This window comes from Pteronotus mesoamericanus, unplaced genomic scaffold (assembly GCF_021234165.1).
Source record: "Pteronotus mesoamericanus isolate MK-2021 breed Mesoamerican mustached bat unplaced genomic scaffold, CSHL_Meso_final contig_347, whole genome shotgun sequence".
NCBI classification, from domain to species: Eukaryota; Metazoa; Chordata; class Mammalia; order Chiroptera; family Mormoopidae; genus Pteronotus; species Pteronotus mesoamericanus.
In genome coordinates, this window is record NW_026555137.1 from 14,535,793 (window position 1) to 14,556,170 (window position 20,378).

A 20,378-nucleotide genomic window follows, 5' to 3' on the forward strand; every position below is an offset into this window, starting at 1 on the left:
GATTCCTTAATTTTGAAATAAGGTTGAACTAGCTGTTCTCCAAGGTTCTCACAGTCTCCTCTCTCTTCAATTAGTTGTGTTCCTTCTGGCAAACATTATCATTCCCATTTGGTAACGAAGACACTGAGCCATCAAGAAGTTAAGGGCACACCACCCACTGCGGCAGGGAAGGGGCCGGAGAGACATCTCTGAGCTGCAGGCAGCCCTTAGAGCTAAGATTCAATTCTTTCTTTCTATTCCCAGTAACAAAAATTTCACCTGGAGGGCAGAAACAAAATCAAGTTACAGCTCCTAGTAATTACATTTCCTGCAGTAACTCAGAATATAAATCAGCAACTAACTGGAGCCATGTTAGTTGCTCACTGTTGCAGGTTCTTTTGTCTCTGTCAAGAAAATTAAAGAAATGCTTGTTCGTGTTTTTATGAAATCATGAAAACAACAAACCGGACATTTGTAAATGATAAATTGAGCTGTGGTTAGGCTAATTAGTATTAATCATTGTGTATACAGCAAAGAACAGTGCTGATGCCTCCCTTCTCGTCGTTCTGCTTTGAAACCAGGGACCACTAATACAAATAGCAATTCCAGGGTGGCAAAAAAGAGGACACACACACACACACACACACACACACAAACAGTAGGGCTTGCCCCTCACCCACAGGACGCTGTGTTCTTATGGGTGCTCCACTTTGTAAATAATTCTTCCTGAAAGTGAAATGCTAAACTAGAATGTATCATAGTCTCAGCTTCCCTGCTCTCTAGCTGTGCTTTTGAGCAAGTCCCTTGATGTCTCTGCACTTCGGTTTCCTTCCCTGTGAAGTGGGTTGTTGTGAGGTTCAAATAAATGCAGACTTGTAAAGCATTAGAGCAGGACCTGGTGCACAGTAAGTGCTATATTGAATCAGTACCTGTGGTTATTTCTCCCTAAGCAGTAGGAGGATTGTATCAAACCCACACATTCCGCAAGGTCTCCCTTTATGTCCAAGTGCAAGGGACAGAGTGAAACCATTGATGTAACTCGGGTTTTATTAAAGTCATTACTCTTAGAGCAGCCTCTTGGCAGGGAACCCAGGTGTTTGAGGTTCTAAGCCTCTCTTAGTTCTACGGTTGATGGCTAACACCGCACCCATTTTGTCGAAAAGACAATCAGTCTTTTCCTAAGAATAATTATCTTTCAAAGAATCATTAGCTGACAAGTCTCCAGCCTTTTCAAGATTATTTTATTCAAACATTTGAAACATTCAATCAATCGTCAATTGTGTGATTGAACCAAAAACTCAGGGCAGCCCATTAGGATGCTCAGTGGTCATGTGGCCAGCATGTCACTGGCATGTGCCTGGTGTGATGCTGACATGTGGCTGGCATGTGGCCAAGCTGTGCTGAGCAGCCCACCTGCAGGCAGAGAGCTGATCCAGGCATGTAAGTTTTGCATTTATTGGTAAGGCAACTTTAAAAGTAACTCGGCTAATCCATCAGTCAATCAATCGAGCTTTTTATTCCTTTGAAAATCTAGACATGGAAGCTCTACAGAATCCCAAATCTGTGTCATTTTTCCCCCTACCAACATTATAAGAAGGTTTGTTCATATACCTGTCCTGAATTCTTTTGTTCTGGCTGAAAAATCTGCAAAATACGGCCAGTGTCTTTTTCTCATCATCAGTTGACATCAGCCTGAACCAAATACGAATAGTCAGGAATGGGCGTGAGTAGTTCTCAGGTTAAGAGGAAGATGCTCATAGGCAGTATCATTGTCCTTGCATCTCCAGAGGGCCAGGCATGGCTTCTTCCATCATCTTCAGCTTCTACTGCTGGAATGGAGTCACCGAGCAGAAAGAGATCAGGCCTGCAGAAAGCAGGTTAGACAACAGAGGAAGAGGAAGGCTAAGCCTTTGTTCAAGACAGAGTCGTTAGCAACACTGGTAGCACGGACAGTGATCCCTGGCATCTTGATGATGATAAATGGTGCACGAGGAAGGTCCTGGGGATGATAATTCTAGAATGTTCATAACTGTTCTTCAGATGAAGCTCTGATCATGTGGCAGAGACAAACATCATTCGTAATCATGGTGCCATTAAATAAGACTTTTTATTTTATGCTTCTGGTTTCTCCATTAGCTCTTAAGGAATGGGTCCACCAGATTTCCAAATGAATATGTGTGATGGTAGACATTCCCAAACAGGGTACACAACAGAGGCCAGAAGACAGAGCCACACTGACTGTCTAGGAGCATCCCTGGGCGGTAGGCTCTAATGGACAAAGCTGCTTCCCAAAGCGCAGCTCCTCTTTCTGCCTTTATTGCTCATTCGCTCCTTCCCCCTGGACCCTCCTGCTCTGCTGCCTGGGAACTTCCTGCCCCAACTCCAGTATTGAATACCTACCCGGCACTGCCCCCTGCAGGGTGACTTAAGATAGAGCAACAACATATTGAGTGTAGGTCACTGTTATCCACTGCATTGGCTTGTCCTCACAGCACTGCCCTGTAGATGTTGGAGGGGACAGGGTGGTGTCACTGCCCCCCAGCAAAACATAGGAAGCACATGAAAGTGAAGGTTGATGTTTCAACAAGGAAGAATGCATACTACGGCAAATCAAGCATCATCGCAGTAGGCGGGACTTACAAAGGACTTGGTATGGAATTTGGGCTTGTGCTAGGTAAGGTGGTGGAATGTTTAAGGAAGCAGAGCTTTGCTTGGGGTTGGATGCTGTCAGGAAGGAGGGGCAATTTTATGACCAGGTATCTTAATAAATCTGTTCTACATGGGAGGGGAATGAAGTGATGATAAGGCTGTAGTTGGAAACGAAGCAGCAGTCACATTAGCCAGGGTGGGGCTGTCTGGTCACTTTTATGGCTTGGACGATGCTCACGTTTTGTCTATATTCAAACTTGTATGGCATGGTCTTGTTTCTGTCTTGATCCACCCCAGACGGTCACAGGGTGGCCCTGTGTGATGTTGGCATGCTGGAAATGGCTTATGTTTAACAGATGACCTAGGCTCAGCTATGATGCCAGGCCAGTTCCTGCAAATGTTAAAGCCAAGTTGACAGTCACATGCTAACTTATGGATGACAGGGTCTGCCTTTCTCTTTCTAAGTGGCATAAATAAGTGGAAGCACTGGTCCAAATTCATACAGCTCATGAGCTGAAGAGACATAATGTTAATACAACTCTATCTGGTCTCTAAGCCCAGACTTAACAAGGATTTGATCTCATTTTGCTTTCATGAACCTGTTTTCCTCTCCCTGGATTTCTCAAGGGAATCCAACCAAGCTTCCTGGCATATTCTGCAGACAGAATTGCACTGAATCTTGAGAACAACATTGTCCACTGACTTCAGTGAGAATCCAAGGCTAATAGGTCCTTCACCCACTCTATTTCAAGGACAGCCTCCAGTCCTCTACACTGCACTCCGTTGTCGGAAATCAGATTTTGTTCAAGTATTTACATGTATGGTACAAACACCTCAAGTCAGTGCTGTCCAGATTTTCGGCTCCAGCTGCCTAGTCTGATAGAAGAAGAGTCCATGGAAATGTGGAGGAGGTCTGAGGAAGGTCGCTGTTGCCTCCACGGGACCTCCCTTCACGTGGAGTCTTTTCATGAACGCTCTGCAGGTCAGGAGTGGGAGTTTAAAGCTGGTGTAATCATTCTGCTTTTGACATTACCTGCCCCAAACCTCTGGTTACTCTCCTGCCCCATGGGGACCCCTCACCAGCCATTTAAGGCATCCTGTGACCTCATCTCCACCTACTCTTTCCCTGTAATTCCTGCATATACGCACTACCCCAGCTACATAGAGTTAACACCTCATTGTTGGAGCATCACCGTTTGAGCACAGCAAATGGGCTGCCTATGCCTCCCCTGCCATCTGCCAAAGGCTCAAGTTCATAACCAGCAAGAACAGACCTGGAGGATCAAGTGGGAATGCTGTGGTTCATGCATCTGAAATAGCCTGGCTGTTGTGACCACTCAACTAGCCACAAGTGGCGTCTGAAGAATGAATTTTATGTCCTCACACTTGTGACTGTGTGTCTGGACTCTCTTGGTGGTTAAAGTAAAATTGTTTATGGGTAATTCTTTGATTCAACGGAATCTTTAACCCTTTAGGGCAAGGGTGTAATAAGAAACATCCTCAGAAGGCAGAGGAAAAGTGGACCTTGGTCTAGCTCCCTAATATACATAAACATGCTTCCCTATCATACTCAGCTCTGATTATATATCCATCAGCCTAGTGCCTTTGCATATACCTGATTTGCCCTCCATACTCTATCTCCTCCCACTTTCTTTTTCTTTTTTTAAAAGATTTTTTAAATTTATTTTAGAGACAGGGGAAAGGAGGGGAAAAGAGAGGAAGAGAAACATTGGTTGGTTGGCCCACAACCCAAGCACATGCCCTGACTGGGAATCGAACCACCTCTAGGTTCTCAGGCCTATATTCAGTCTGCTGAGCCACACCAGCCAGGGCTATCTCCTTCCACTTCCTTAACCCCTAATTGTCCTTAATATGTTTGTCCATCCAAGTCTAGGAATATTTAGCAAAGAAATGCCAGGTACACAAAGACATATGTACAAAGATGCTCATTGCCTTATTTTTGTGTTAGGAAAAGAATAAGGACAAGTCCATCTGCAGGATAGATAACTTGCTGTGTCCATCTATTCTGTTGTTAGTATGGAGCTGATAATATGATGCCAGACAGGTGTAGATGAGTGTGAAAGATCTCCATGACATGCTGTACTGGGGAGTCTTAGGGGCCAAGGTCACATGGTGGGTGACCTCTCCTTCAATCCTGAACAGAGTCTTGAGTAGCAGGCTGGAGGAAGAGATGGGGGGGTGGTTAACATCGTTGGACCCGGGTCGCTAATAGATGGGGGGAAGTTTAACATCGGTGGACCTGGGTCCCTAAAGGGTGAAGGCATCTCTAACAAAGCCCTTCCTGGGTGTTCAAGTCATAAACCATGTATATTTGTGCTGTTCTTTTATGACCAAAACTTCACTTTGTCAGTTTTATTGATTGTATCAGAAATCATTTGTAATTTTTACAAAGCAATACCGCGCTCAAATGCAGCCAGGGCTGCTGTGATCCTGGGGGTATTTGATCAAAGTCAGAAAACCTGCACTCAATTTCATAATCTACTGATCACTAGATCTCTTGTATTTTTATTATCTGTGTTACCTTTATTTTCCTCATCTATAAATCTCAGGAGGTGGGCAAAATAAGCTCTACAGTCTCTTCATTGCAAGATTCTAGGTCTGTTCTTCTTGAGGCTTGGGCAGCATTGATAAGAATATTAATTGCGATGTTTTGTAGTGATTATCATGGGACAGGCACTCTTCCAAGCTTTACATGCAGACCCGGAGAATCATTGCAACTCTTCAGAATAGATAATATCGTGTCTACTTTGTGGAAGAAGAAAATGAAGCCCAGAGACTCAAGTGTCTTGTCTGAAGTCACATAGCTAGAGTGTCGTGGAGCTGGCACTTAATTCCAAACAGCCTGACTCCAGAATCCATGATCTAAACCAGTCTGTTAAATGCTGCAGTTAAAAGTCAACCTTTATATGGCTGCATGATTTTAGTGTTCATACCAAAAATTAGTGTTAATGACACAAATCTGAAGAGCTGATGTGAAAAGTGTAGGTGAATGTGGAAAAACTATTTGTAAGAGCCCAAATGCAACAGGAAAGCAAAATTTTACATTTTAAGTATCTTTATGAGGCTTCATTTTCATATACTGCATTGTGACTGTACCTACCTACTTCTATATAAAAGTTCAAGGAAAAAAAACTCACTACTATTTTATTCTTGTGCATTTTTTGTCAGAAACTAATGCCATCAGATGTGCGTGGCATTGATGCTTCCGATTTTAATTTCACAGATGAAAGAACTCGGTGTCATCTTCTACAACTGCAGCTGCCTGGTCCTAGACTTACAAAGGATATTCGCCTTATATAGTTCATTAAAATTCAAGAGCAGAGTGCCCCAGACCTGGTCCAAAAGGCTCTATGGAGTCTATGACAATGAAAAGAAATTGCAACTTCAGTTGAATGAAACCAAATCTCAAGCATTTGTGTCGGTGAGTGGTTGCCCTCTCTCTCTCCCCCCTACTCTCCCTGCAGGGACCCTGTATTAAGTTGGAATGTTCGAGTGTGATCCTATGCTGGGCAAAAATAAATTCAACAGATCAGCTCTGTTGCGTTCCTTGAAGAGTTCAAATGCGTCTACTCTTTTGCTCAGTCATATGCTATGTCTACGATGATGACCAGCATGTGATGGTGACAATAATAAATATTGATAACCATTCCAAATTCCAGGTACTTTGTGTTACCTGATTTGACCTTCACCACTGTCCCTTAAGGTAGACCCAGGATGGTGATGTATGACAAATGAAGCCATTGAAGCGTATCTACTACGGCACACAGAGCCTCAGGTGCCAAGTGCCAGAAGAGCCACCAGCAGGGCTTCTACACCAGACCCTCTCCTTGACACCTTACATCAGCGATGCTCAGACTTGTTTTAAGCAATAGAACCCTTTGATGAAACAAACCTGAAGGACCCCCAACCCCATGTGTAAAGCAGGCAGAAGTAAAGCTGTTGTACAGTAGATGGCAGCTATAGAGCAAGAGACCCACCCAGGAGGGGAGGGCTCCTCCCATAGCTCTCAGGCCCCTGAGTTCTGTGAAAAACCAGCACCCCACCCACCTTCCCCCACCTCCCCTGCCATCCCCTACCCACTCACCACCCTGCTGCCCACGTGCCACAGCTGTCCCCATGGTGTTATTGGCAATGGCTGACGGCCCTGTCTTCAAACTTTAACGTACTCATGTACCAGCCAGGGAGCCCATTTAAAACACAGATATACAGCCTCCCCATTCTTACCCGGGATCCGATCACTGAACCTTGGGTGAGACCTTAGAATTTTGACTTGCATAAATCTCCTGAATAGATCTCATGCTTAGAGAGACTTCCTTAAATCACACTGCCAATTTAACATGGTTATTTCTCCAATGATTGATATCAGCACTTTTGTGCCAACAACTTTTATGACACTGAAGAGCATTTCATTGAAGAGTGGCTTGTACCTTTTTTATCTATTAAAATGAAAGTACACTTTTCCACCATCTTTCCCTGCCACCATAATGGTGCCCATGAGTGACTTGGCTGAGGCTAACCTGGAGGCCATTTAAATCAGAGGCAACAGGCTGAGGTAATTAAATAATTTGAATATTTAATGTATTAATGAAAGTAGAAAAACAAATAAAATACAGTCCCTAAGCTAGTAACAGTCCAGGCAGGGAGCTGAGGCAAGGGCACGTTTATAAGTTGGAATATGCTAAACAATTTAACAAGAACATCATATTACGGGAGGAGAGAGGAAGGAGATATAGCCTCCAGGTGGGCCTACGAGAAAGTTTCACAGAGGAGACAGTATCTGAACAGGAACTTAGAGAATGTGTAGGACTCTGATTGGCAAAAATACAAAAAACACGTCAGCTAGAGGGCGAGCAGCGCGACCGAGCAGAGGCCAACGAGGAGGGAGGTGGCCGCGGGGTGATGATTCTTTCAGTTTGGGGTGCAGATGGCATGGTAGTCGGCAAATGTGGGAGGCGAGAAACGGGAGGCCATAGATACGTTCCTGGCGTGAGACGAGGCTGGACTCAGAGACCAGGAGTCCTGAGAGCGGCACATGTTTGTTTTTCCGCATCATGAAGACCAGGAAGTGAGTTAGGGAGACAAGCGGGAGACCCAGCAGACGCACTGGTGCCCAGATGCGGGGACCGGCCATCAGGAGTGAGGGGGCACAACACGGGAGACACTGTAGGAACACCGGCTCTCTGTCTTAGTGACGGAGCATCTACGTGTGTGCGGCGGGCGAGGGGCGGGAGGAGTGTGGACCTGGATTGGTTTTTGTTCGGTGGGTTTTAATTTATTTATTTTTTTGTTATTTGGGAGGGGGGGTGACTGTTTATTTTTTTAATTAGTTGTTTTCATAAACTTGGGCCTCATCCCAAAAGAAAAATAGTGTAAATTATCAGAAACCCATGCTGACACCTGTCAGGATGACTCTCTGAGCAAGGACACCCGGAGGGCGTGTGACCTTCAACACTCCCCTTCCTCACCCCTGCTCTTCCCGTCTGAACAGGAGTCCAACAGCTTCATCTCCCCTCTGTCTAATGTGGGATGCGGTCCCAGCAGCACAGTGTGGGGCACTGGCCCCCAGCATTGGAAGAGGAGCCCCCGCCGCCATTACGGAGGGCGGGGGGCATGTGATGAAGGGCCCAGTATGGGCTTTCCAGGCAGTTCCATTTATTGGGCCCTTTGATGTGAAGCACTTCTGACATTTTTTTGTGCTCCTCTGCTTGTCACAGTGTATTGCTTATGAGAGTAAGACACAAACTACAGAAGCACCAATTTTTGGCCATTTTCATTGGGAAAACAATGAAAAAATCAAAGTACATCTTTCCCTTCTGTAGCCACTTGGTTTAAAAACACCATACACTTTTTAAAAAATGGAAACCACTTTGAACAAGAGAAAAATATACCTCAGGTATAATTTGCCTCTTTTTCATTTTGCTTAAGTCTTTCGGAATACCTTCTTTCCCCCGTCTTTCCTGTTGAATTTGGGTATCTTAATAAATCTCTCAGTTTTTCCTCTAGAATTATTGATGACCCTTTCTCAACAATCAACACTCCTCTTCCTGACTTACTGAAAGATTAGGGGGAAGAAAATAAGCTTTTTAGATTATATTGAACATTTTTATAGCCATATCACCATACAGGTGAAATGACTTCTAAGGTAAATTGCTTGCTCTATGTACATATGTATCATATGGTAATTAGCCTGAGGAAATTAACAGCTGTGTGTGACAGGGATATATACCAGGGTCCATAAGTTTAGAGTTGGAGCATTTCTCCAAAAATCAGGGATGTATGTATTGAAAGCAAGAATTTCCTCCCAAAATAGACTTACAGGACAGACTTGAGGCTAACCCCACCATACTTTGGCCTCTACATGCCTCAACTTTGACAGGATTGAAAATAGATTTGTCTTTTCTCATAGAGAACCGGAAAATAGTTTTACAAAAATTTGGTTACAGGCCGAGGTCCATTAAAACAGATTAAAAACAATGACAAAAAAGAGAAACTCCCAGGTGACAAAAGTTAATACTCTAAAAGTTTGGTTTTTGTGTCTTCACAGAATTCTCCCAAACTCTTTTGCCCTAAAAACAGAAGCTTTGACATCGACGCCATCTACAGCGTGATAGACGACGCCAAGCAGTACGTGTACATCGCCGTCACGGACTACCTGCCTATCTCCAGCACGAGCACCAAAAGGTCAGCACGGGCATGACCTTGACTTAGAACCTGGTCTCCAGGGCCGGGCACTGAACTGGGGACCGATGAAGACACCAGCCTGGACACTCAGATGCTATCAGGTCATGTTAGGTCACACGTTATTCACATCGGCTGGGTGTACGTGTGCAGCTTACCCATGATGCATCCCTTCCCTCGGTCCATTTTCAGGACTCGGGGGTCTCACCCTACAGAAGTACCTCGGTAGTTTACATTAGAGGCATAAGAACAACTTCAGAATGAAGAGTGGGTTGTTTTCAACTTGAAAATTATTTGAAAAATAAAAGAGAAATAACATTAAAAAAAATTTTTTTTTAAATATTAGTTGAGATGTGCCTAAAGGACCTCCTGCAACTGAGTAGGCCTGGCAAGAGATTCCTTAAAGGGTACATCACTCTGTTGTATGCACATCAGTCTTTATCAAATGCTAAATTGTCTTTCTATTTTTCAACTTAAAGGAGAAGGAAACTTAAAATGTGTACGTTGTCTGCCAGTCCATCCCACTGTATGAGGAAGGGAGCATGTTAAAAATGGAGAGCTTTCTCAGTAATTCCCCATCGTTTAAGCGTGGAAGTATGTGGAATAAATTCAGGAGCAGAGCACATAGCCCTGCACCACTGCATGTAGGGATTTGGGGCTCCACCCCCAATATTTCTCACTTTTGCTTTTGTGTTGGGAATACAAAGATTCAGGTGCCCTGAAATGTATGGAATAATACACTCAATCCAGGAAAAGTGTTCCAAATGCACATTTCTGGGAGTACAACCTGAGACCTTTTGAATTTGGAAAATTACAATTTCAAAATAACCATTTACTGAGGTTAAGTGATGAAGTGTGCTTATATGGCTTGAATATTTTTCATGTTGCCAACTTCACATATGCATGACATGCAGCTTCTTTATGCTAATGACCGTAGAGTTACAAAAGGCATATTTCACCAGAAAGCGATTATTCTTAATGGCAGTTGAAAAGCACTTTAAGATGCACATTATTAAATCACTTTTACTTTTAAATATTCGATTTTTCTTAACATTCGTGGATGTTTTTCACATATTTTCACATCTTTTTTATACCCTTTTAAATGTTTCTCTCAGTAATTATTTTGTTTTAGTTTTACTCTTCAGCTTCACTTTGGGAAGATTTTGGAACATAACAAATAGGTTTTGCCTGATTTTATCATTCAGAAGGAGAATATTGTCAAGGTTTTGTTAGGATTGGATGATGATTTCTTATGACTGACAAAATCTTCATTCCATAAAGTTCCAGAAACAAAATTAAGATCCTTCATGGCCAAGGAGAAGGACTGGTGATAATAAAATATATTGGAAATATAAAAGTTCGAGAAAACTAGAAGAATGTTGAAGAACTGGGAACTTACCTCAAATTTTGCCCTTTCATTATTAATCTACCATTTCAGCTATTATGCAAAGAGTATTTTTATCCTACTTTGATATTTCAAAACTTTCAATGCCTCTGGCATTCAAAATGAAAACTCATCAAAGACATAAGTAGTTCAAACATCCGGGTTATAATTAAATTCCATGAATAAAAAATTATTTTAAAAGTCAGACTGGTTATTTGTCTTCAAATCATCCTGGAAAAATTTTTCAGGAGTTCTGCTTTAAAGATGCACATAGAGCAGGAGCTCACTTTGGGGACAGTCACCAAGGGAAGAGAGGTTTGAGCAGTGTTTGGGGAGAGAGGGGTGGCTTAGGCGCCCAGCTGGAGTTCTGTCGGGAAGTTAACTCTCAGAGCACAGGTAGGGTTGGAGGTGCAGAGAGTAGGCTGGAGGCTCATGGTGGTGTCAGTCTGCTGTGCCCTCTGGCCAGATACGCCAAGGCCTGTTGGAGGAGACCTCGTTTTGGCCAGGGACAGGTCTCCCTCATCCCTCAGTGCCCTTACCTAGGAGACTTGCATTTTTTCTTTCTTTTTTTATTTACTTTTATACAGAGGGGAAGGGAGGGAGAAAGAGAGAGAGAGAAACATCAATGTGTGGTTGCCCCTCATGTACCTCCTACTGGGGACCTGGTCTGCAATTCAGGCATGTGCCCTAACTGGGATTTGAACCACCAGCCCTTTGGTTCACAGACCAGCGCTCAGTCCGCTGAGCCACACCAGCCAGGGCAAGGCTTGCATTTTTTCAGTGTATTCTACAAGGTCATGTATATATCACAGAACAAAGTGATGATCAGATTAACATCAAAGTGCTCTGAAGTCTAGTTAATTCATTTTCCAAAACTAATTTGCTTTCTTTTTTTTTTCTTACCCATATGAATATTATTTCCACAGGACTTACTGGCCAGACTTGGATGGGAAAATAAGAGAAGCATTAGTGTTGCGAAGCGTTAAAGTTCGACTCCTTATAAGCTTCTGGAAGGAAACTGATCCCCTTACATTTAACTTTATTTCATCTCTTAAGGCTATTTGCACTGAAATAGCCAACTGCAGCTTGAAAGTTGTAAGTATGACGTTGACTCGGTTATTAATGAAAACGAGTTTCTTCCCTTTGCACACCTGTGAAACCTATAAGCACACACATACACATCAACTTCCAATAAGAACTGGAATAACAATCTTTGATAGTGAAAGACACTGTACAGGGTAGGGTAGATAATTTTTCAAAACAATCACATGCCCCAAAAAGGAGACTAGAACCCAAGTGTCCTGGCACCCTCGGAGTCCAGCCCTCCTTGCACACACTTCCTGTTATACTCTTCTTGGGTTTTTTGAGCAGCCTCCTTCACCTGCCAGTCTTTTCTGTAAGACAGCGGCCAGCACAGAGTTGGACCGTGCACCAGCGCAGACTCATCCAGCCTCAAGGCCCCCTTAGCCTGGCTTCCTGCGCGGGCTCCAGGTCTCTGGGGTCACATGCCAATCCCACTCTGCCTGCCATCTTATGGAAAAAAACCAAATGAACCTTTTGGCCAATCCGATATTTCATAATTACAATTGACATACAATGTTATCTTAGTTTCAGGTGTACAACACAGTAATTAGACGTTTATGTAACTTACAAGGTGATCACCACACTAAGTCTAGTGCCCACCTGGCACCATGCAGTCATTACAATATTATTGAATATATTCCCTATGCTGTACTTTCTACCCCCCATGTGAAGTCAGAAAGTCCGTCTATGTTCAAAAACATCATACCCATCTGCTCAAAAGTGTGAGAAGCTACACATCCAAATTGTGTCCCTGAGAATCAACAAAAACACCAGATGAAATGTTTTTAACTCATTCAGGCCATTAACATATTTTTGGAAGCTGCATTCATTTACAATTTAAAGGCATAAGGTTCTAGAATTTTCTGTGAATTTCAAGACAATAATGCTTTTCACATGTGTGTTCAACTTTGTTGCCCTAACATTCTGGTAACATTCATGGAAAACAGAAACTCTAATCTCTGTCTAACTGGCTTTGGTCAGCTGTCATGCACATGTCTGTGGGCACAGAACCAGCACAGTTTTTGGAAGTATAAACAGGTCTATGATTACTACCACCGATATGGTCTCCAGAACAGTTTGCAAATGAATGAAATAGCCAGGAGTTGGATCAGGACAGCAGCCTCTGTTTGGAATCAGATATTAGGGATTGGAGGGAACGCTGGTATGTGCCCAGGAAGCCAGGCAAAGAGAGAGAGGAGAACAGAGTCAGATTGTGTTCAGTAGCTTTTCGTGGACAGAGGAACGCTGGGAATTGTTTCAGCTTAGGGACCTGTTCCAGCTCATTGAAGTGGCCTATGTGGATCCAGGAAAAAATCACGTAAGGCAAAGGACAAGAGTGTAGTTCTCCGTCATGCTCCCGGTGCCTAGCATGATGCTGGCATAGAATGCTCCATGCATGAATGTTGGATGAGTGGGTGGATGAATCAACGAATGAAGTCAAAGAAGGGAGCCAACAAAGGCAGAGGGAAGAGAAAGGTTCCGTGAGCCCACGCGTGGAGGGAGCAGAGGCCAGAAGGGGACATGGAGGATGAGGAGTCCTTGTAGCCATTTTCTGGGGGTGTACTGGGGTGAGGAGCCTGCTAGGTGAAGCTGTGCACACGGAAGTTCAATATCCTCGCAGCCAGAGGACCTACCAGGCCTAGCAGTGTTTTAAAATAGAGATTTTATTATTACTCAGATATGACAAAGCCCACAGATCAGGAGATGACAGCCATTGAAAAGATACCCTTGTTGCATTTTCAGATCTCAAGAGAAGGGGGCATGTCATTTCATGGAGGGCCACATGGGGGAAACGGCAGGGTCCTCCAAGAGGCAGAAGGAGCGAGGGAGGAGCTGGGAAGGGCCTTTGAAGACCAGTTGGGATTGGCCAGCTTGAATAATTTCAGAGGGCTCTGGGGCCTCTTGCCTGATACCTGGCCCTGAGGTGGTCAGGACGGGTGGGTAGTGGCGCAGAGCGTGAGCGTTGATCAGGGAGGTGATTCAGAGTCTGAGCTGCGGATTGGTTGGTTGGCATGTTGAAGGTGGGCTCACAGGCCAGGTATTTCTTATCTCCAGGAACAGGCTCACCCTGGGAGGTGCAGTCCCTCTGGGCTCAGGGAGGCCCCAGGTGTCAAAGCATCCGAATGCACAACATAAAAAGACCCAACAACAAAAGCAGAAGCAGAGAACAGAGAGTGCCACTGGGGGACTCAGGGCACAGGGTTCTTTGCTCCTTTCTCTTCTCTCCACTTCTGCTCAGGCCAACTCAGTGGCCTCTGCCCACGCAGCACTTCCCGACCCACACCTGCTACGGAGGCCCTGTCAGCCAAAACCCTGGTGTGAAATGTTAAGTCCTCTCATGTAACACCAGCAAGAAATGACCAGGAAAGTAGGATCCGCCACTTTAACCTCTGCACTACTTACCCAGCTCCACCCTTCCAACACCGATAGCCATATTACTTGAGTAAACCGAATATTCGTAGCTCGCTGTTGGATGTTTTATGAAACAGAGACCCCCATCTCCATGGAAGCCAGGCTATGCCTTTCTAAGCATTAGGAAAAGCTTACATGGAAAGGAGCTTATGGCCCCAACATCCGGGGTGAGGATGGGTGAGGAGCTTTTCTAAGAGGAGGAGGTGTTGGAACTTCACACGAAGCGTGTCTTCAGGAGCCTGGGAGCACTGATGGAGCAGATGGGCTGGGATCAGGGCAGAGCATCCATGTGCCTCGCAGAGTGGGCACCCGCCCCTTGCTTAGTGGGTATTACCCACAAGGGGACTCATGGAAAGACACTGCCAACTCCCGAAGGTGTCCTAGGCAGCTGGCGTTTTATTTTTTAATCCACTTACAAATCACTTTTAAAAGGTCTTTGCTGTCACAGCATATTCCATGTCTAACAGTATGTCAGTGAATACAATATAATTTCTACTGTCATGTTTGCCTCCCAGACAAAGCTGTTTCCCCACTTTTGGACCATTTTTGACTTTCTAGAGCAAATGGGTTCTCAGTAAAGCCTCAAGCTGTGATGTCGTCCCTGACTTGAATTAGGATGTATATTTTGTTCTCTTTTGAACCTCTCTCGGTTCTACAATAGCTTCCACAAAAGGAAATAGTCCAGTGTGCAGGCACGTGTTTTGATGCAGTGTCCGAGCGAGGTCACTCCCGGCTGTCACAGAGTGATAGAAAGCCTCAGCGCCAACATGGCCTCCGCTTTGACTTAAGAGTGTTCACAGGGTATTAAACTGGTTTGAAGAGTGCACAAGGCTATATGGGAACCCTCAGATTTTGCAGAAGACAGAACGGAGGAAGGTGATCTGGCAGCTTTGCCTGTAACCATGGCGATGTAGCCCTGGAAAAGGTTCCCCATGAGGCGCAATACCCAGTTCTTCATTGGTAGATTTTGGCCTGTGCACCATGATTTTAAAGGTTCTATAAAAAATCAGAATAAAATTATCAGGGCTGGGGAAGACCCTAGTGATCACATATTTTAGCTGCCCCTTTTTCACTTCGGGGAAAGGGAAGACGAGGTCATTGTTTCCTCGCACCCAACCTGAACACATAATTTTTAAAACTAGACAATGTTTTCATTCCTAGGTATCATTCTATTGCCCTCTCAAACGCATATGATTCCTCCACCACTGTAAGATATTTCAGGAAGGGTCTGTGCAGTTCTGAAAATGTGCAACATTTTCCAGTGTGGCAGATGAGCCCTCTTCTTCAATGGTGTCTTCCTGTGAGCTCAGCCACAGGGTCCTGTAAACAGTCACAATTTAAGCCTCATCTAAGCATTTACAATTTCAAGAGATTCCTGAGGCACCAGCCCACCCCCTCCTGCTCTCAGCCCCACTCTCAGAACTTCCCCATCGCTGCCACGAGGTGCCCTGGAATGCTGTGTTTTGGGTCACACAGTTGAAATTCAAGGTTCATGATTTGAAGGTGTGACTTTTTTTTTTTTTTTGCCTGTGAAAAGAGCCTTAGACCCCAAGTGTTTAAATGCAAAGTATTTTTTCCTTTGGCAAAATTTCTTTTGACCTTTGCAAATACCCAGTAGAATCTACTCGTCATTGACATGAGCCTGCTGCTGCGTCTAATGTCTGCAGCGTGTGAGAACATCCATTCAGCTCATTGGCATGCTTGACAGAAGGCACCCTGAGGTCCTCCTCAAATGCCAGGGCACCCTGATGGGTAAGACAAGGAGAACTTAACCACCTTCTGGCCCTCGCCCTGTTGAAAGAATGAATTTCATGTTCATTTTGTAGCTTACAAATGTTCATTACAGTGGAGCGTGCTCATTTTCTCTCTTGCTGCCTATAGAGAGTTGAGAACAAAAATAGCTTCATCTATACAAAATGACAAGATTGTGGTTTTAATAACCCAATATGAGGTCTATTGCTGATATTTGGATCATAAAACCCTTTTGTACTCTTGAACAAGACCGAAAATGTTCTCTATCCACCTGCTTCATTTATTTATGTATGTATTTTTGTCTTACAGAGATTTTTTGATCTGGAAAGAGAGAATGCTTGCACTACAAAAGAACAAAGGGATCACACCTTTCCTAAATTAAATCGTAACAAGTACATGGTGACGGACGGAGCGGCTTATATTGGTAGGTGTCGGGCCCACGAGGCTCCTGAGGGGATTGTGCAGGTGTGTGGTGGGCCAGCTGGGTTCCACGCCCCATGGCGAAGTAGCAGAGATTCTGGAGGCCCTGCCAGTGCAGAGGGTAGGGCACCCTGGAGGTCAGGAAGCAGGAGGGGCATCTCCTCTATGGCTGACTCACTTCCTTAGAGACCATGTAAGATGTTTCTTCATGACTGTTTTGCAGAAATTCTGTGGTCCCTTTGCCTCATTTTGCAGGTGAGGTGATGGGCCCCTCAGAGGCGAGTCCTGGCCCTTGAATGAACGCAGAGCTCTTTCCTCTCTCACAGCACCACAGCCAGCCTGTCACGAGCCACGGAGCAGACATCGTCGGAGTTCAGTGGCAAAACACGGTCCCGGCCATACTCCTGCCCCTGACTTTTTTTAAGTGTCTAACTTTAGACAGTTTACTTAAGCCCTGTAAACCTCAGTTTCCTCATCTGTAAAATGGGGCTAACAATGGCTTCCGCTTCAATGGGTGAAGATTAAATGGGATAATATATGCAAATCCCCTGGCACATGGGTCATCCTGATTCATGTTAGATGCAGAAGTCCTATGTTCTGGTGGAATTACTTACTAATGTATCAAATTCCATTCTCCTCTGCCACTGTGTGTATGTGTCCAGGGTAACCCCTTAAGCTGGTACCATCACAGGCAGAATAGAAATTACCTGTAAAACCAGGGTGCATACATCTCAAAACAGCAACATGGTTATTACATTGAACAAATGGCATGGTAGGTTAAAGCAGAGAGGAAAAACACGCATAGTAGGAAGGACTATGGAAACTATTTGTTTTCCAAGTTCAGTGAGTGAGGAAAAATACGCCCTTTTAATGGTGTAAAGCACTTTGTCTTATTTTATTCTCTCAGCAACATTGCCAATAGCAAGGGCGGTTTTTCTTGCCTGCAGTTTTGAAATGAGGAGACTTGGGTAAGAAGATATGAAATGACTTACACGTGCAGATATAACGAGAGAGGAGCCGGGTCTGGAATCAGGGCACCCAGACCCCACCCCCTCTCAGCGCTTCAGAAAACACTGCAAAAACAAGCAAACAAAAAACCCCTCAATCCTCACAGACAGACAACAGCATGGTGATCACCAGAGCGAAGGGCAGGTGGGGCGGGGGGAGAGGGTAACGGGCAGGTAGATGGTGACAGAAGGAGACTTGACTTGGGGTGATGAACACACAAGACAATATACAGATGACGTATTATAAAATTGTAAAAAATTAAAAATAGAAAAAGAAGAAACTGTCACCGACCATGGGAAAGTGACTACTTCCTAGCTTGGTAGGAAGATATTCTGCTGTTTTCCATTCGGACGAGTTAGGGGTCACATTAGAACAGAGTATTGGGATTTTTTTCAGTGTATATCATGTGGGCTGTTCTAGAATATGAGCATATCATTTTATTCGTGTTGCCCCCTCAGTGTCCCACGATGTGGTCATTTGACTTTTCTCATGTTTATCAGCTTATGGGGAATAGAATGAAATCAGCCTCTTTTTAAGCAACTGACAAAAACAAACTCAAAATCTTTCATCAAAAGTGAGAACTTTTGGCTCAGGTACTGGGAAACAGATGGATGGATCAGGTTTCAGGCACACTTGGATTCAGGGACTCCACTCTGGACGTTTTACCTGCAGGTTTACTAAGGGTAAGGTGGTGTGTGTACCTTCAGCAGTGACTTGTGCCTGTATCCACATGTTCTTTTAATGAATTAAATGTTTTGGAGTCAGACAAACCTACTTTGAATTTAAACACTAACACTTAAGCTGGAAGATGGTGGAAGATCACGTATCCTCTCTCTGCTGATGCCTCATTTGTAAACTGGGATGATTTTATCCCGTTCTACCCTTTGATGGTGAAATGAATAAATGAGATGATATATAAAAAGCTACTAACTCTGTCTCTGATCTGCCTATGTAGATCTCTAGTAAATATTCATTCCTGGCTGTCTCCCTTCTTCCCTTATAGTGCAGTCTTTTGAAACAGATTTTATTTTTTTAGAGACATTGTAGGTTTGCAGTAAATTGAGCATAAATACTGAGACTTGCCGTATGCCCCCTGCCCCCAAACATGCACAGTCTCCTCATCATCCTCCACGGGGGGGCACATTTGTTACAGTTGATGAACCTACACTGGCACATCAAAATCACCCGAAGTCCCTAGTTTGCGTCAGGGTTCACCCTCGGTATTGCACATTCTCTGGGTTTAGACAAATGTGTAATGACATCGTTATATGATGAATGTGATATTACTCATCATTATGCGATCATACAGAGTATTTTCACTGACCTCACAATCCTCTGTTCTCTACCTGTTAATCCCTCCCTCCCCCGCAGCTGCTGGCAACTACGGACGTTTTTACTGTCTCCGTAGTTCTGTCTTTTCCAAAATATCAAATATTGGGAATCACATGATATGTAGCCTTTTCAGATTGGCTTCATTCACTTAGTAATATACAGTTAAGTTTCCTCCACATTGTTTAGTGGCTTAAAAGCTCATTTCTTTTTAGTGCTGAATACTATTCTATTGTCTGGATGTACCACACTTTATCCATGCACCTACTGAAGGGATACCTTGTTTGCTTTCAAGTTTAGGCAGTTGGGACTAAACTGCCATAAACATTGTGTGCAGGTTTTACAGCAAGGAGCAAGATTGCTGAATCATGTGGTAAGAATGTGTTTAGTTTTCTAAGACGCCAAACTGCCTTCCAAAATGGCTGTACCATTTTGCCTTTCCACCAGCAATGAATGGGAATTTTTGTTGTTCCTTACCTTCACCTGTATTTGGTGATGTCAGGGTTCTGGATGTTGGCCATTCTAATAGGTGTGTAGTAGTGTCCTGTTGTTGTTATAATTTGCATTTCTATGACGACATATGGCGTGGAGCATCTTTTCATAGGCTTATTTGACATCTGTTTATCTTCTTTGGTGAGGCGTCTATGAAGGTCTTTGGCACATTTTGTGACTGGGTTTTTCATTTTCTTATTGTTCAGTTTTAAGAGTTCTTTGTAATGTTGGATTGCAGTCCTTTATGAGACATGTGTTTTGCAAATATTTTCTTCCAGTGTGTGGATTATCATTTTATTTTCTTGACTGTTTTTCACAGAGCAGAACTTTTTAATTTTAATGAAGTTCGGCTTATCAATTATTTCTTTCAAGGGTTGTGCCTTTGGTGTTGTACCTAAAAATTCTTCACCAAACATCAGGCCATCTAGATTTTCTCCTAGAAGTCTTATACTTTTGCATTTTACATTTAGGTCTATGATCCTAGTTTTTGTGAAGGGTGCAAGGCCTGTGTCTAGATTCACTTTTGCATATAGACACCTTGTTGTCCCAGCTCCATTTATGGAAAAGTCTGTCTTTGCTCCAGTCTACTGTCTCTGCTCCTTTGTCAAGATCAGTTGACTCTATTTATATGGGCCTGTTTGTGGGCTGTGTTTTAATGCATTTTTAATTGAGTTTATTTTACACATAGCATTTTAGCAAAACATTAATTCCCTAGAGTGAAGCATAGTTCTAGTATAAAAATATCAAAAGGGCATCACGAGGAAAAATTCACTGATAATTTAAATAATTAGCAGCATGTTCCAGGGAGTTCTCAAGTCATCACCCAGACACCAGCTGAGCAATCTGAATTCAGAAAAATCCACACTAGACCTTACCTAGAATTATAGCTCTCTTAAATGTTCACAAGACTTAGAGAAAAATCCCCCAAACAGTGAAATCCCTCTACTTTTTAGTTCTCTGGAGCATATTTGAGTTAAGCTTGGCAAACTCATCTGGAAGATGGTTTGAATTATTAGAGGACTGGCAAGGCAGTGGTAGGTTGATTGAAGGCACCAAAAAGTCCCACGGAGGCCTATATGGCTTCCCAGTGGTTTTGTCCACACCACCAGCCTGGTGTTCCTGAGGGGCGCCGTGGTTCTGGCCTGTGGGGCCTAAACCCGTGTTCTGGAAG

The 20,378-nt window shown here is 43.8% G+C and overlaps 1 protein-coding gene across 1 annotated transcript in view; it reads left to right on the top strand.

Annotated features, from left to right (window-relative positions):
• PLD5 (phospholipase D family member 5) overlaps positions 1–20,378 on the top strand; it is a 168,648-nt gene that overhangs the window by 143,405 nt on the left and 4,865 nt on the right. The window contains exons 6-9 of the mRNA XM_054576705.1: positions 5,873–6,070; positions 9,194–9,330; positions 11,638–11,806; positions 16,268–16,382. Of these exons, the coding sequence (XP_054432680.1) occupies positions 5,873–6,070; positions 9,194–9,330; positions 11,638–11,806; positions 16,268–16,382 (619 nt within the window). The remainder of the gene's footprint in view (positions 1–5,872; positions 6,071–9,193; positions 9,331–11,637; positions 11,807–16,267; positions 16,383–20,378) is intronic.